Genomic DNA, 16,128 nt, shown 5'->3' on the forward strand with positions numbered 1-16,128 from the left:
ATTAAAATAAGTTATATCTAGAGTCACTAAATTATTAGTAAGTTTATGTTTTAGTTATTGAAATATTGAAAAGTTTTCATTTGAATCACTGAACCATTTGAAATTTTTTATTTAAGTCATTGTACTATCAAGTATTTTTTTAAAGTCTAACAAATGAGATCCAAGCAACGATTAGACGATCGGTATGGTGGATTAGTACCTATCAACGAATAGAATAACATACTTTAGATACAAGTCGATTTGATAATTATTGTCGAAGATTGAAGAAGAAAGCTGTTTGGATTTTGGTTCGCAAATTCGTCACATTCAAACTTGTTTCATTAAAAAAATTGAACTGTAGAAATAAAGAGGAAAAAGAGCTTTTGATTGGTGTAGAAGACACAAATAAAAAAGGCCATACAATAATGATTTCAACAACCCAATAAATTAAATGAAAACTTTCAAATAATTTAGTGACTATTTTTTAGCTTTTTAAAGTTGAATGAACGAAACGTAAACTTACTAATAGTTTAGTAATCTTGGGTTTAGTTTACCATTTATATTATCTCTACCATGCTTAAAATTTCTTACTGAATTGTTGTTATAATTAGATTATACGTACAAGAATATAAAATTGATACATACATAAATCTATGAAATCTATTTCCAACTTAAAACTCAATTCCATTATTTTGAATTTAAATTTAAAATAAAAAATGACGAGAACAAATAACTCAAAGATCTTATCCCATGATAATCCAACAAAAAATCGATTGATAAACTCAAATAGCGCTCCAACTTAAAATTATTCAAACAGCAAAAATAAACCCAAATGTTTAGTTCCTATAGTGCTATATGTATTTAGACAAGCGACGACATTTACTTTGAAAAAGTTATAAACAATTATATATATGGTTAAATATATATTTAGATTTAAATACAGTTATGACAAATAATGATAATTACATGTAAGAAAAGTAAAACACACAAAGACTAGAATTGTCAAATGAAAGGCCAAATGCACCCACCAGACTTCTACAAATGAAATTTAAGTAGGGAAATAAAAATTTCCTCTAGAAATCATCAATTTTTAAATAAATTTAATAATGAAATTGTAATTTGATTTTTGAAATTTAAAATCCAATTTTAATTCTTTCAAAAATGAAAATTTTATAATTTAATCTTTAGGAAAAGTTATAATTTAAATGACCCTCCAGAAAAATATTCCTAATTTCTCCCTTGAAACAGGGATGTTTTAGTAGAACCCAAAAATGATAAATTAGTTTATTATTACAACTATTTTTATGAAAGAGACGTAAACTTAGGACCTAATCATGTTTTGCTCATACATAATAATACAGACCTATCCACTTAAATTAGAAGTTTATATTATATGATATCAATTTAGTTGGGTTGAAATACTTTGGATTTTTCAAATTGTCTTTGGTTTGATTTTTAATTTTTCATATTAATTTTTTGTTTTATATTTTTAAATTTATTTTAACAAAATATTTTATAATTTTTGAATATTATTTAACAAAGTTTCAAAATTGTTTTCATAAATATTACTAAAAAAATTATAAAAATTAATTTTAAATTAAATAAAAATTAGATTCTATACACCTAATGGATTTCCAATTTTTCAATCATTCTTACTCAACCCTACGTGGATGGTATAAAATAAAGGTCAAAGTGTTCTCCAGAGATATGTATTTATTTAGGGTTTAAGATATTGTGGGATTGCCAGGCGATGTCCACGTTCAATCTTTATCCATACAAATTTTGTACCTACGCAACAGTCTCCCGTATTAGTACGTTATTTCCTTTCTCTTACAATATCTTCGTTCCGTAACCTACATAAAATTTATATTTCACACATTGATAATATATTATTAATGAATTTTTGAAATTTTTATGTAGACATGTAGAAATAACGTATTTAGATATATTTAAAAATAGAATATATTAAATAATGAAATATATTATTTAAAATAATACATTAAAATAAAAAAATAAATTAAAATTTGAGTAAAATGAAATTTAAACACACATATATATTGAATTAAGAATATTAAATTAATACAATTATTAATGATGATGTTGCCATCATTAATCTTGAGTTGGTGTGTATCAAATTAATCTGTGAAGCCAACTCAATCAATAACATTATTAATATTTAATATAGAAATTCTCACAATTGATGAAGGGAATAAATTGTGCATAATAAAATCAATATGTATAAAAGAATATTTAAATAAAACTTTGGTTGAGTGGTGAAATTAAGGTTTTAGTATTTCAATTGGCTTAGGTTTAAATATCATTATATTATTTTTTTAATAAAATGACTAAATAATTATTGAATAATATAATTTATTTTAAATACGGGAGAACATTTTAGTAATTTTTCTAACCAAATTGCTACCCAATTGACTTGTGATACTAACTTAATTAGGAGTTTAAATAATAGTATAAATATAATGATACATTATCTAAAATGAAATTAAGTAAATTTTTTTAAAAAAAATTTTTGACACACAATAATTTTTTGAAATTTCATAAATTATATAAACAAGTTATAATGTAAGTTCAATTTGAATTCCATGTGATGGCTTGATAGTCAGGGTATTTATTGTCTCAGGTGTGGCCTAGTGTCACGGGGCTAGATCTTTCGTCTCGCGATCCATGCGGCCTTAGGCGATCTGTTCATCCAGACTCGCCTAAGTCAGCCTTTACTTAAGTGAGGATTCCTTAAGAACACCTCCAAGGCACCAAGTTGAAGAGCGAAAGCGATTTATGCAAAAACAAACTACAAAGAACAACAGAAAGAGCGCACACAAAGTGTTTGAGTAAATGCTCTCAATATTCTCTTATTCACAAAGAATAATGAAACAATGAATGGAGTGAGTACAAATGAGGGGGAGGCTCTCTATTTATAGTTGAGCTCCCCTAAAACCGACAGTCAAGATATGTTTACATCGACGAACAAGATTAACAATATCCCTTGATTTTAGGGATTTACAAGATATGCCATATCAAATCTAATCTAATCTTTACAAGATATGATTCCCTCAATCTTCTAAGATTAGTTACCAAATTAGTCTAAGTTGTCATATCTTCATTATCGAGCCAACCAGGCTTCAATCTAACAGGCTTCTCCAACATCTTCTTGAATCAGGCCAGTTCTTGCGGGTCAAATGATCCCCATCTAAACAATAGACCTCCATTGAATGCATTTGGTGTGATGGTCACGGGTTTTGAACTACGGCCTGTGACATTCTCCCCCGCCCATTCTTGTAACGCCTTCGTTGCGACTTCCGAATGACACTGACTTGATTCATCTCGGTTTCATCTCGACGCCTTAGCTTTTCCCTTTCTTCGTGACTTTTGCCTCGGGTTACGTCGCTTCTTAACTCGAACAGTCCTACTTGTTTGTACATCTCAATGACAAGAAGTTATGTCACTCTCTTATCCACATTCTAACTTGACTCGAAAAGAATCCTCTTGATTCACAACACTTGGCTTCGCTTTGCCCACAGTCTCTCAGCCTCTTTGCTCAAGAACTTCGAAAGTTCTCCTATGTTCTTGCCAAGTCAACAAGTTAGTATGCAACACACTATCAAAGTGTTCGAAATGTACCTTTGCATTTACTCGGGTCAACTGTCCCACTTGCATCACTTCTTTTCCCTTGAAGTCCGATGCACCACCCACCTCTCCCATAGATGGAAGCCTTATCGATGACTCAGCCAACTCCGACGCTTCACTCAATTTGAGCCTCATTGGTCCCAGCTTTACTGTTTTCATCGTAACTTTTCCCTCTAAGTCCGATGACAAACTCACCTCTTCCTTGGGTGAAAGCCCCTCTGATGACTTACCAAACTCAAACGTTGCCTTTTCTTTGATTACGACTTGCTTTGGACAGTTTCGCAACTCATGCGGACCACGGTACAAGAAGCACTTTACTCGCTTCTTTTTGCTCCTCTTTGCCCTCTTGGCTTTGGCTTTTCCTTTGCTCAAACCAAGCTTCTTGGGCTCCTTTTCTGCTCCATCGTTCCCTTCGATAAAAAATTTCCTCGGACACTTCTGCAACTTATGCAGACCATGACATAAAAAGTACTCCACCGGCTTCTTCTCACTTTCGGCCTCCTTGGCTTCGACCCCCCTTGCGCTCGAACTAAGAACTAGGACCTTACCCACTAGCTTCTCCTTAAGCGCGAATTTCTTCAGACATTTCTTCAACATGTGTGGACCGTCGCAGAGAAAGCATTTCAACTTGTCCATTTTCCTCTTGGGTTTCTTCTTCCCAAATCGTGGTTTCCCATTACCACTATTGTCATCGTTGCCATTGCTATCAACATCTTCCTTGTAATCCTTTTCACATACGCTCCTTTCCTCGGACTTGGAAGACCCAAGCTTGTCTTTCCCTAGACCAAGCTTGACCACGGACTCTACTACCATCATGGCTTCCGACAGCTTTTGGACATCTCTTTGTTCCACCTATTGTCTGACCCACGGCTTCAATCCATTCTAAAAAGCAAGCAATGCTTATTTCTCGGTCACATCTGAAACTTGGAGCATGAGTTCATTGAACTCTCGAACATACTCCCCCAATGTGCCCCGTTGCGTTATCCCTTGCAACTTTGCCCTAGCTTCTTCCTCGGTAAATTCTAGGTAAAACTGTCCCTTCAACTCACATTGGAACTTTTTCCACGTCCCAATCTCACATTACCTTTTATCTGTGGTCTTACCTCGCCACCATAAGAGCTCAATATCAACAAGAAACATTGAAGCATTGTTTACCTTAACGGAAATAGTTTTCCATCCTCCACAAGAAATTATCCACATCGTATTCAGATCTTATCCCCACAAACTCTTTCGGCTTCGGGACGTCCTCGTAACTAAGTGCTGCACTTGACACTCCTTTCCCCACGGCTGCTCGACACAAGGCCAGCTCTCTCTCGAGCTCCTCTATTCTTGTGCTCAAAGCCATCGTCGTGACCATTGTTTCCTCCTTCAAAACCTTTACCATGGCTTCGAGAGCATCGTTCCTCTCCGTCAGCTTATTCCTTTGGGAATCTAGCAACTCTTGCGTGCTATCCCTCTAGGAAGTGAGACACATAGTCAAGAAGTCCCTGGACTACTCCCTCAAGTCATCTATGATTTCCCCCAAGCGCATTGTCTGACTCTTTCGCGTCCTCCATGCACTCCCCAAGTTTACCCACGCATTCCTCAACAGTCGATAACATCTCCATCAAAGACTTTCTGGCCCACCTTTATTTGAACTCTTCTTTCGACATCCCAACGGTGCCTTCCAACTAATAGCTCGGATACCACTTGTCACGGGGCTAGATCTTTCGTCTTGCGATCCGTTTGTCCAAACTCCCCTAAGTCAGTCTTTCCTCAAGTGAGGATTCCTTAAGAACTCCTCCAAGGCACCAAGTTGAAGAGCGGAAGCGATTTATACCAAAAGAAGCTATAAAGAACAACAGAAAGAGCATACACAAAATGTTTGAGTAAATGCTCTCAATTTTCTCTTATTCACAAAGAATAATGAAACAATGAATGGAGTGAGTACAAATGAGGAAGAGGCTTTCTATTTATAGTTGAGCTCCCCCAAAACCGACGGTCAATATACGTTTACATCGACGGACGAGATTAAACATATCCCTTGATTTTAGGGATTTACAAGATATGCCATATCAAATCTAATCTAATCTTTACAAGATATGATTCCCTCAATCTTCTAAGATTAGTTACCAAATTAGCCTAAGTTGCCATATCTTCATTATCAAGCCAATCGGGCTTCAATCTAACAGGCTTCTCCAACAGCTTCTTGAATTAGGTCAGTTCTTGTGGGCCAAATGATCCCCATCTAAACAATAGACCTCCATTGGATGCATTTGGTGCGATGGTCACGAGCTTTGAACTGCGGCCCGTGACACTAGGTTCAAGTTGTGTTAGTTGTTTTTGTTGTTCGGATTTTGTCATGTTATTGTAATTAAAAAAAATTAAGTTAGATTTATTTATTTTTAAATAAATTAATGATGGGTGACGATTTTTTAACGACTTAAAAATTTCATTATTAATTATATATATATTTTGGATAAAATGCTTGAATTACGGGTAAAGTGAATAATTTGATATATGTTATAAAAAGATAGACTATTTGAAAGTTGTATTGGAGTTTAGCCATTTTGACTTCAATAGTTTATGCGGTATTAAAGCATAATAATGCCGTCTGATATACGATAGCTAAGCATTTATTTCTACATCAACTGAACGAAAGGGAAAAGGAACCAAGAGAAGAAAAAAGAAAATAAATTTGATAGGCATTTCCAGAAGAACCCAAAAAAAGAATTAAGTGCATTGAAAAGGGTGATTATATTGTCACAGTTGATCCGTGACGCCCAAATGAAACTATCAGCGGTGTTTTCTTCCAGCTGTTACTCATCGGCAATCGCTAAGAACGCCTTGCAACCACCGTCTCTCATTACTCTTCCCGCCTCCGCCTTTTTGCCGCCGCTGTCCCGCAAGCTATCTTGCCGTCACGGCGTTTCCTACAACCGCCTTTCGTTTCGCGGGAATTCTTCATTTTCTTCCACCGCCATATCCTCCTCTAAATCGGACAGTCAATCCCAGGTGATCCTCCTCTTGTTTTTGGTAAAAAAATCAATTATTTTAACAAAATGCTTCTGAATTTAATTTCTTTTGGAATTTGGTGCTTGTATGCATACGAACAGTTAAGATAGGTTTTCTTTTTTGTTAATGACGAGGTTGAATTATAAATTTTGGATGGCCAAATAGCAAATTTACCAATATTTGAAGTAGTGGCCAAGGCCCCTGCCTTGCACCCCTGCTGCCGTCCTTGCTTGTACGAATAGTGTTAAGAGAATGCCAAGTTTTAATCTTTTAAAAAACTTCATCGATTTTGTATTTTAAACAAATAATTTTAGATTTGTTTTTCATGCTTAATTTAAGACTCCAGATATCATCAGAAATTCATATAGGATATAAGCATCATCGTTTTTTTTTTTCATAAAAATAATTAATTAATACTTGGACTCATACCTGAATTGTTTGATAGTGCGTTATAGAGTACTTATTATGCTACGGGATTTACACTTCTTATAGTCTTTAGGAAAATTTTGTGTGATTTCGTTTCATAAAGTTCTATGAACTATCAACATAAGAATACAATTGAAGTACTAATTTTGCTCCCACAAAATTAAAATTTTTAATAGTTTGTCACCGCAAAATTGAAAAATATAATGAAATAATAGTTTTACCTTCCACAAAATGAAAAATCATCAAAATGTTAGCATTTCCCACATTTACATATATCAATTTTTGGAATTTTGAGCATAAAAATTTATAAGCTTTCATCATTGTATGACAAATGTGAAAATATATATGGTAAGGAAAAAAAAACCCAACCATTTAGATAATTTTACCATCACTGACATAAAGTACTATGTCTGTCCCTAATTGAGCTCCCCTATCAATTCCATATCCCACTCATGCCTTTCGTTTGTAAATACTCAAAATTATATATATGGTCCCAAACTTCGTAATTTAATTATGAAATTAAATGTTTGCCTAAGGTTGTATTCTAAAAAAAAAAATATAATTAGTACAATCAAATATAAGACAGAATGTAATCAATAGAAGGAAAATAAATTATGTTGCAAAGTTGTTTGACTTGGTCACAAGAGCTGCCAAGGCAATTTGTTGCCTCTTCAATATGAATATCTTCAAATTCAACTTCGCTGTTGTCAAATTATTTGCATCTCAACCATCTTACTTGATATATCTGTTACAGGGAAGTGAATCATTTTTCAGGGATACCTTGAGAAGCATGGAAACGGTTTATTTAAATAGAAATCCTACTGCAAAATCCATTTTGGAACTTGTCAGTTCCGTTGATGATGAACAAATTTGCTATGATCATCTGGCTTTCAGGACCTTTGGGGTATGCTTTGTTTACTTTCAAACTGTCTGGGAATCAATTGTACTTCATTATTTTGTATCGAATATTGAGCTCTGTAAACTTTCTGTATTATAACTTAGGTAAATGGTTATGGGATTAACTCCTTGGCAAGTCTTTTTCTGGATTATGGGTATACCCAAAAGGAGGAACTAAGGTTTCCTGCTAAAAAGTTGAAGGCATTGTGGTTTTCTCCTCCCAATAGTTCTTCTCAAGATGGTGGCAGTGGTGTTAATGGGCCCTTGCCAAGAGTATTTATTTCAGAGCTTCTTGTGGATCAACTTAGCCCCAGAGCACAGGTATGTCTATTAGTGGTGCATTATAAGTCAACACAATGTCAAATAGTTATGCCTTTACCTATCTCTGATATAGAAAGATACCCAAGTTTTTGGTCTAGAAATCTGGCTAAAGATGCTATTGTAAAGTGCCATCATAATTTGCTTCTGATGTCCAATTCACTGTGTTCTCCAATGTTCTTACTTTCTTTACTTTGTCATTGCCGGTTCAGGAAATTATTAGAAAATACACCAAAAAATCTGGTAGTGGAAATAAATATGCAGCTCTTGCAAGTGCTCTGGGATCTTTAACATGGGAGAAGCCTTTGTATTCTGAATTTCAACAATTGGCAGGGTACTCTCTTGATTGCGTTTATTTCATTGAGCAAAAGAATTTTGAGCACTTCACAACATAATGAGTTGGCTTTACCTACCGCATCTTAGTGCTATAATACCACACTTCCTACAATACTTTGATTTATAAACAGGCCTCCATTTATGAATGCCTACTTACATTTCTTTAATGCTCAGGGAAAGTGAATATGCTGCCTGGACCCTTGTCAATGGGTATGCACTCAATCATGTCACTATTTCCACACATCGGCTGAAATCTAATTTGAGAAATATCAAAAGCCTCAATGAGTTCATCAAAAAGAATGGGTTCAAGTTGAATTCTGATGGTGGAGTTTTAAAAGGTTTGCTACTTTTACAAACGTGTATTACTGTTTTATTAGAAACTGCTCCTATGCTAGCATTGTGGAGGTACAAAATGCTGAAACTTTTTGAGAGTGAGATTCTACGCATGATGGTTTCCATCACAAGGCATGTTGATCCTAGCAACTAGCTAGTATCTAGTGATGCAATTTCATTGCACACTCCCTTTCTCCTTGTCAGTTAGAAAAAGCGATGGAGAGTTATTTTATTCAAACATCAACATTCTTGATAGATGCATACAACCAGACTTCCTTCTCCCCGTCCAATGTGATAGAAAAGGACTAGGGATGGTGTGAAGTAAGTGGAGTAAGCTAAAGACTCATAAAAGCGGGTCTTACAAAGTATGAAATGTTAGTTTTTGGTTCTAATAGAACAAGGCCTTTGACATCATGGCACAGGGAAGGGAGCTTAATGAATGAGATTGTTTAAATGCTATATATCATTGGTGTGTGTTTTTTGTAATCATGCCTGAATTAAGCTCTTTATTGTCTGAAAATACTTTGCACAAACCATATACTAGATTTTGGTAAAGCTATTCGAGGAGCTTTCAAAGTTTTCATTTCTCGGATTTCACCAGCCATTAAGAGGCTAAGATTAGATGCTTCTCTGTATTTTTTTTAAGGCACTTTAGAACTTGCAGTAAAATAGGTATATGATTTAATGCATGCATTTTATGTGTAGCTTCAAATTTATGGGTAAAATTTATTATTCTCTGATCCTCCTTGTAATGATCAAAGTATTAGAAATCTTGACTGACCATTTACTTGGCACAGCTGAGATTATTATTCTGCCATACTAGCAAACTGTTAAACCTTTAGCTGAGGCTAAAATTTTCTTAAGAATATTTTGAATGGCAAAGCTATTTATCTAACTAGCTTATAAATGGTTTTTTATATTTCCCTTCATTCTTCAACCCCTTTTGCTGTTCTAATCACAGCTTTGTGGGTATACTCTTCTTTTGGCAAGTATCGGATATTGGTTTTTAAATGGATTTGAGAATTCAATGCGTCTACTTCCTCGATTTCAGTGAGTCCAGATGGCCTTCTGCTGCAAAGTTCAACTGTGGCGGATTCAATGCCTTTCAGTTTTTCTGACGGTGTTGTTGAGTCTGTTCCCTGTTCGTACATTGAGTTTGCTGAACGCCTTGTGCTGCCTCAATACAAAAATCTGTCTGAGAGTGAGGTATTTACAATGCTTTCAGGTGTTTGTTAAGATATTATCTCCTCTAAGACACAAAGTGCAAGTACAAAAACCTACAATGTAAAGATGTCCAGTTGTGGACTCACAGTTTTTACCTTGAATGGTTTTATGGTTTGTACTTGTTTGTTGAAGTCACAAATTCCCTGATTATTGACTAATGTGCCAAAATTAATACTAAAAACAGAGCACGGTTACTGATTACTTTTATAATGACACAGATCAAAGAGTCCCACAGGCGAGATGGATTTGAGGTTGGAAACGCTGATAAAATCTTTGAGAGCACATCGAAAGAGCAGCTTACAAGGAGAGCTTGATGGGGGTGCATAACTACACCTTTACCAAGACCATGGCAATTCAAGGAAAACTCTAGCCAGAGGTTGCTTAATAAGTTAGTCTTCTTTTCAAACATCTTAATGTAAATTAACTAACGTCATCATTGTTGGAAGTGGAAAAATAACTGTATTGAGTGCAATAAATGAAGAGTTAATTTGAGTTGGTAAATTTTAGTAATTAGCATCTGTTCAACTCTATTTTTGCTGTCGTCCTTAATGCTCTATTCTTATCTGCTAACTTTATGTCCACAACTATCCATCTCAATTGTGTACTAGGCAGTAGTAGCCAAAATCTCACCGTCAATAACTGTTTTCAAGGTTTAAAAGGGTTTAGAGTTGGCACAACTGAAGTAGGGATATTTTCCACAGAATTTTATATGGAATCACACCATATGTGATTAGGACTTGGTGTTAATAATTCCATTGTAGCTACATGCAACTCTACTCTTTCAGTCATTTAGATACTACCAAGGAACAAGCACTTGTATACATCAGGGGAAGTAGGAAAGAAAAAACAAGCTAATCTTTTTAATATTTCCAAATAGATTAAAACAACAGATGATAAACATGGCATTTTGCTCCATAAGCTTTTTACTTGCCCTGTCCGTCCCGCTGGGAGGCTAACATCCTAAACATGATATAACAGCAAACATGTTACCGTGTTGTTTTTTTCCCATTGTCTAGGAAGAAATGCTTTGATAGAATACATCTATACTGAGAGAAAACGGGGGGAAAAGAAATAATTGATGAAAAGAGGTTGGGGAAAAGATAATTTAACTAGTCAACATTATGGTTTACCATTGGGTTTTGGTGATTGATAAGGATATTGATGGTGATAGGGAGAAGCATGGGAACCATTTGGAATGGAAAGACTCCTGTGTCCATTCCTTGAAAGTGAGCTGGCTGGAGCTCGGGTACCATTTCTAGCGAGTGGACTGGATCCGACTCTTTCGGCTTGCATTGTCTGGAAATAATATGATGAGCTTGCCATGTCCTTGAGATTTGGTAGAGGCTTCAATACTTCCACCACTTCACTCATTAGGGGTCTAGCTTTTGGATCACGGCTTAGACAGTGAGCAGCAAGCTGTGCAGCTTTCTGAGCACCTTTAATAGAGAAGTGACCTTCAAGCCTAGGATCGATCAATCTATAGAATCTTCTTCTCTCACCAAGATGAGGTCGAGCCCATTCCACAAGATTGTGTTCTCCATTAGGCCGGTTTTTGTCCATGGATCTTCTACCAGTCAACATTTCAAGTAGAACCACACCAAAACTGTAGACGTCACTTCTCGAGGTAAGATGTCCTGATATAGAATTATGTTTGTTTGAATTAGACAAGGAAAAACAAAATAAAGTGCTCCTTTTTCATACAGATAGGCATTTCTTGACATCTCCAAGTTAGTTGAGTAGGCCAAAAAGATGTATTACAATAAATCTATAAAGAAGAAATTTTAGAGGTCATCAACGAAACTAACTGCAAAACCCACATAGACGGTGAAAAAGTTTCTAACATGCCAGGTAATCCAATGATTTCCCTGAAAAACATCTTAAATTATTAACAGATATCATAAACTCGAGCTGCCCCTACTCCTGTTAAATGGATACTGCTTCAATGGGACGGAGATGTCAGCAGGCCAAGATTCCATTTAAGGAGCATTCAACTGCATTCTACAAGCAGTTACACCACAAAATAGTTCATTGTTCATCCGCCAAAGTGCAATAGTATAAAAAGTATCTGCATCTGACAGAGTTTCTGATTTTCTTTAACTGCCTATCTCAAGGAGGTAAGGCTTTCAATACACAGTTACACGTTAAACCACTAAATTTCTTACTATTACACTTAACAGTGGCTCCTAAAAGGTCAGGTAACATATAAAGAACCCAATAAGAATTAAAAAGGAGGAAGAAGAGCTGGCATGAGCCCAAGTGTGTAAAAATTAAAAAGAATACTGCATGCTGTTAAAAAATACAAATAAGAAACATCATAAAGCAGACAAATCAGGTTACAGCTACCTTATATATCTTTTAACTGTCACGTATGAAGTTGAGAGAGCAAATAAAATAGGGAAGGGAAGGGTAAAGTGGCCAACTTAATCCAGCATCTCCTTTCTATTAAAGCTTACCAGTCATTACATATTCAGGGGCTGCATAGCCATATGTTCCCATCACACGGGTTGATACATGGGTTTTGTCTCCCTCGGGACCATCTTTAGCAAGCCCAAAATCAGAAAGCTTTGCATTATAGTCCTGCAACGGCATATTATTAGGTGTAAACCATTCCATAGAAATAATTCTTGCTTTTTTTTCTCTTTTTTTTGGGTTAAATAGAAAACTTCACTGAGGTGAAGTTTTTGGCACATACTGCATCTAGTAGGATATTGGAGGTTTTGAAATCCCGATATATCACAGGCCTTTCTGCCTCTTCATGGAGAAATGCAAGACCTTTTGCAGCACCTAGTGCAATTTTCATCCTTATGGACCACGGAAGAGGCAACGATCCTGCATAATTTGCAACAAACAGAGTTACAGTGTTATTTGAAAACATAAAACCCTTGATCAGAGCAGATAGCTATAAGAAATACGCAGTTATCAACACCAAGAAGTAATTCAAGTCCAGTCTAAGAGGTCAATGTTTTCTAAAGTAGATGGCAGATCCATTATTTTTGGAACTCCAATCTACAATAGACCAGAGATGATATTTGTTGTATCTTCTGGCTCAATACCTCTAGAAGATATATATAGCAACGACTGAAACCCAACTTATCATAGTTAGCTGGTGAACATTTATGATGCCTTAAACTGAATATTCTACAGTGAAAAATCATTCATAGACAATGTAGCAGCTACATACTTCTGAAGAGGTGGTTCTCCAAGCTTCCACGAGGCATAAACTCATACGCCAACAGTCTCTGATCATCTTCAATGCAATAACCAATAAGCTTAACCAGGTTAGGATGTATGAGATCACCGAGATAATTCACTTCGGCCTGCCAAATTGATGATCCAAGGGACAACAAAGATTAAGTGTTTAGGAGAAACAGAAAGAAAAAGTCAGGCACTGATACGATATAACAAGGAGAAACGCTGAGGAAACGTGCAAACCAGCCATTCTTTATGTCCCTGGAGGCCATCATGGTTGAGTGTTTTAACAGCAACAGTAAGCCCAGTTCCTGGTTTTACTGGAGCAGTTCCATTTTCTTCAATCCATCCCTTGAAAACACATCCAAAACCACCTTCACCAAGAAGACTCTCAGGTCTGAAGTTTCTTGTTGCCAACTTTAGATCATTAAATGTGAACTTCCGTAACCGAGATGCAACTTTAAGCTCATCTTCAAGTTTGGACGTAGATGAACTACTTTCAGCATTGCTAGTGGTTGTGGATGAGACAACTGGAGCTGCCGGTTGATCTTTACTTGTATCATAGGCAGATTTGCTATCTGTTCATCAATGCACAAATTTAACACGTTAGAAGATAAAAACTATATAGAACTCCACGAGGAAAAACATAATGTAGGGGAAATCTGGGGTTGCACTGTGGGAACTCGAGTTGCCACAGACGGTCTAAATGCTGATAATATAATCCCTTTTTGAGTATAAATGATTGTAAAGCATCTTTGAGTTTCTCCATGCATTGGACATTATATCTTTTCTCATCAACAGCATCATTGGTGCCATTACTTCATCTATAACCTCTTCAAAAAATCATTTAAAATTAAGCGGCAACCACAATAGGTTTTTCTTCACATACACACTTTTCATTTGCTGCTATATCATGCATGAGAGTTCAGCAAACCACCTAATTAGTCAGTGGACAAACATATATTTAAAATTCTCCACTCAGCAACTGATTTGTTGCACTAAGAATGAAAGTTTTCAGTTTCCAAACCGAGTCATTCCACATATCAATACGGAAACCATGAATGCAAAACAGGTTAAAAATGTTATGACGAGAGAAAAATAAGAGTACAAGAGAAAATGGAACTAACAACTAGTAGAGCGAGTAAATGCTCACACAAGGTATGGTCAAATTCTTTGGTCTCCACACTATATCGCTATGTCCAAATTTGAAGATCACTCATGAGAACAAGGGTTTAAGAACAATATAGGAGAGTGATTTCCACATTTCATAATAGTTAAGTAGCTCAAGGTTGGAGTTAAACTTATTTGATTAAATAGGTTTCCAACATGTATTATGATTTTCTAAAGATGGTTAACTAGTTAAAATCTACTAATTAATCCCAATCATAACTAGAGAAAAATTCCATTGCGAGAAATTGGTAGTCCATAAGCTGGATGCAGCATCTTACAGGCTGCACCAAGCTAAAATAGCTTCTTAAACTAGCATCACAGCATTCGCATCAATAACTGATCATACAATGAACATATCATTTCATCCAGCAAAAGAAGCCAAAAAATAAAATAAAATAGAGAGAGCAACATTCAAAGTAACAAAAGGTAAACAAAAAAGGGGGGCAAGTTCTACAATCTAGGAGCAGAGTACAAGAAAAAAAAAAGGAATAACATCTAGCAAGAACAAAATGAAAAAAAATATACCATAATTGGTGCTGGTCCCACTAACAGAACTATCAACTTTGGATCTTGAAGAAATGCAGCTTCCAATGAATCTCAACTTAACCCAACACCCTGTTTCTTCCACAGCAGCTTCATCATCAAGATCTTCTTTTCCACTGTTTTTCTTCTTCTTCCTTTCCTTTGATTTGCACGTATCCCAAGACTTCACCTTTCCTTCCTGAAAACCTAATCCCATCTTCTCTCTTCTAACCCTAAAAATTTCTCATACCATCATTAGGGAAAAAGCAAAACAAAAACCCACCAAAACTGAAGGAACCCAAATTTTAAAAAATGTTAAATACCCAAAACCCTCACTTCAAAAAAAAAAAGTAAAAGGCTGGAAAAGCTAAAACAAGAGAAACCCAATTGTGGAAAGACGCAGATTAAAATTAAGCAGGGAAAATAGAGCCAAAAAAAAAGAGTAGGAATGTTTTATGGAATCTGGAAATGGTAAAGAGAAACAAGTTTGTTACTTTGTTTTTCCATTTTGGGTTCTTTATTTTAGGAGATGGAATTAATAAATCTCACTTGAAAGCAAGAAAATGTACTCTCTCTCTCTCAAAATGCTGAATAGACTTAAAAGCTTTTAAGTTTTGGGTAAATTATATATATAGTCACTCAACTATCAAAATTTTTCATTTTACGCACTCAAAATAAAAATTTATAATTTAAATGCTTACATTATATACATCGGTTATTTTGATTATTTCTGCTAAAATCACAAATGAAAAACTGATATAACACATAAACAATAATATAATAATAAATTTTACATTCAAATTTTATGTATTATATCGACTTACTTATAATTTTAAAAAATTAATACTCAAAATTTATAAATATTCTCAATTTAATCCTAATTTTAAATTTCTCACCTCCGTCCCTCTCCCCCTTCCCTTCCCCAATCAGACCTCCTCCACCATTGTTCCGTCCCGTCCCTCCTCCCCCCACCCCCACCACAGTCCCTCTCTACTGTGATGGAAACTCTCAAACCCGAAGGGAGGACGGCAGTGGTGGAAAGAGAAAGGAAAGATGAGCTTAAAACATCACCATTAACTCCCAACTCCGCAGCACATT

The 16,128-nt window shown here is 35.4% G+C and overlaps 2 protein-coding genes across 3 annotated transcripts; one reads left to right on the top strand and one right to left on the bottom strand.

Annotated features, from left to right (window-relative positions):
• The first annotated feature begins 6,158 nt into the window (after positions 1–6,158).
• Positions 6,159–10,650, top strand: LOC107919960 (uncharacterized). The gene is made up of 7 exons (XM_016849413.2): positions 6,159–6,615; positions 7,796–7,945; positions 8,044–8,259; positions 8,469–8,590; positions 8,767–8,930; positions 9,977–10,131; positions 10,368–10,650. Exons 1-7 carry the CDS (start codon positions 6,388–6,390, stop codon positions 10,461–10,463), a joined length of 1,131 nt encoding a protein of 376 aa, XP_016704902.1. The 5' UTR covers positions 6,159–6,387; the 3' UTR covers positions 10,464–10,650.
• A 339-nt stretch (positions 10,651–10,989) lies between these two features.
• On the bottom strand, positions 10,990–15,624 carry LOC107919959 (probable serine/threonine-protein kinase PIX7). 2 transcript variants are annotated; one of them, XM_016849412.2, is made up of 7 exons: positions 15,034–15,620; positions 13,582–13,916; positions 13,331–13,466; positions 12,842–12,978; positions 12,603–12,726; positions 11,280–11,783; positions 10,990–11,109 (listed from the first exon to the last, which is right to left on the bottom strand). In XM_016849412.2, exons 1-7 carry the CDS (start codon positions 15,245–15,247, stop codon positions 11,102–11,104), a joined length of 1,458 nt encoding a protein of 485 aa, XP_016704901.2. In that variant the 5' UTR covers positions 15,248–15,620; the 3' UTR covers positions 10,990–11,101. The 2 variants fall into 2 exon arrangements, with proteins under 2 accessions (XP_016704901.2, XP_016704900.2); XM_016849411.2 differs by having other exon boundaries at positions 10,990–11,783; positions 15,034–15,624.
• Positions 15,625–16,128: the final 504 nt, after the last annotated feature.

Source organism: Gossypium hirsutum, chromosome D13, assembly GCF_007990345.1.
Source record: "Gossypium hirsutum isolate 1008001.06 chromosome D13, Gossypium_hirsutum_v2.1, whole genome shotgun sequence".
NCBI lineage: Eukaryota > Viridiplantae > Streptophyta > Magnoliopsida > Malvales > Malvaceae > Gossypium > Gossypium hirsutum.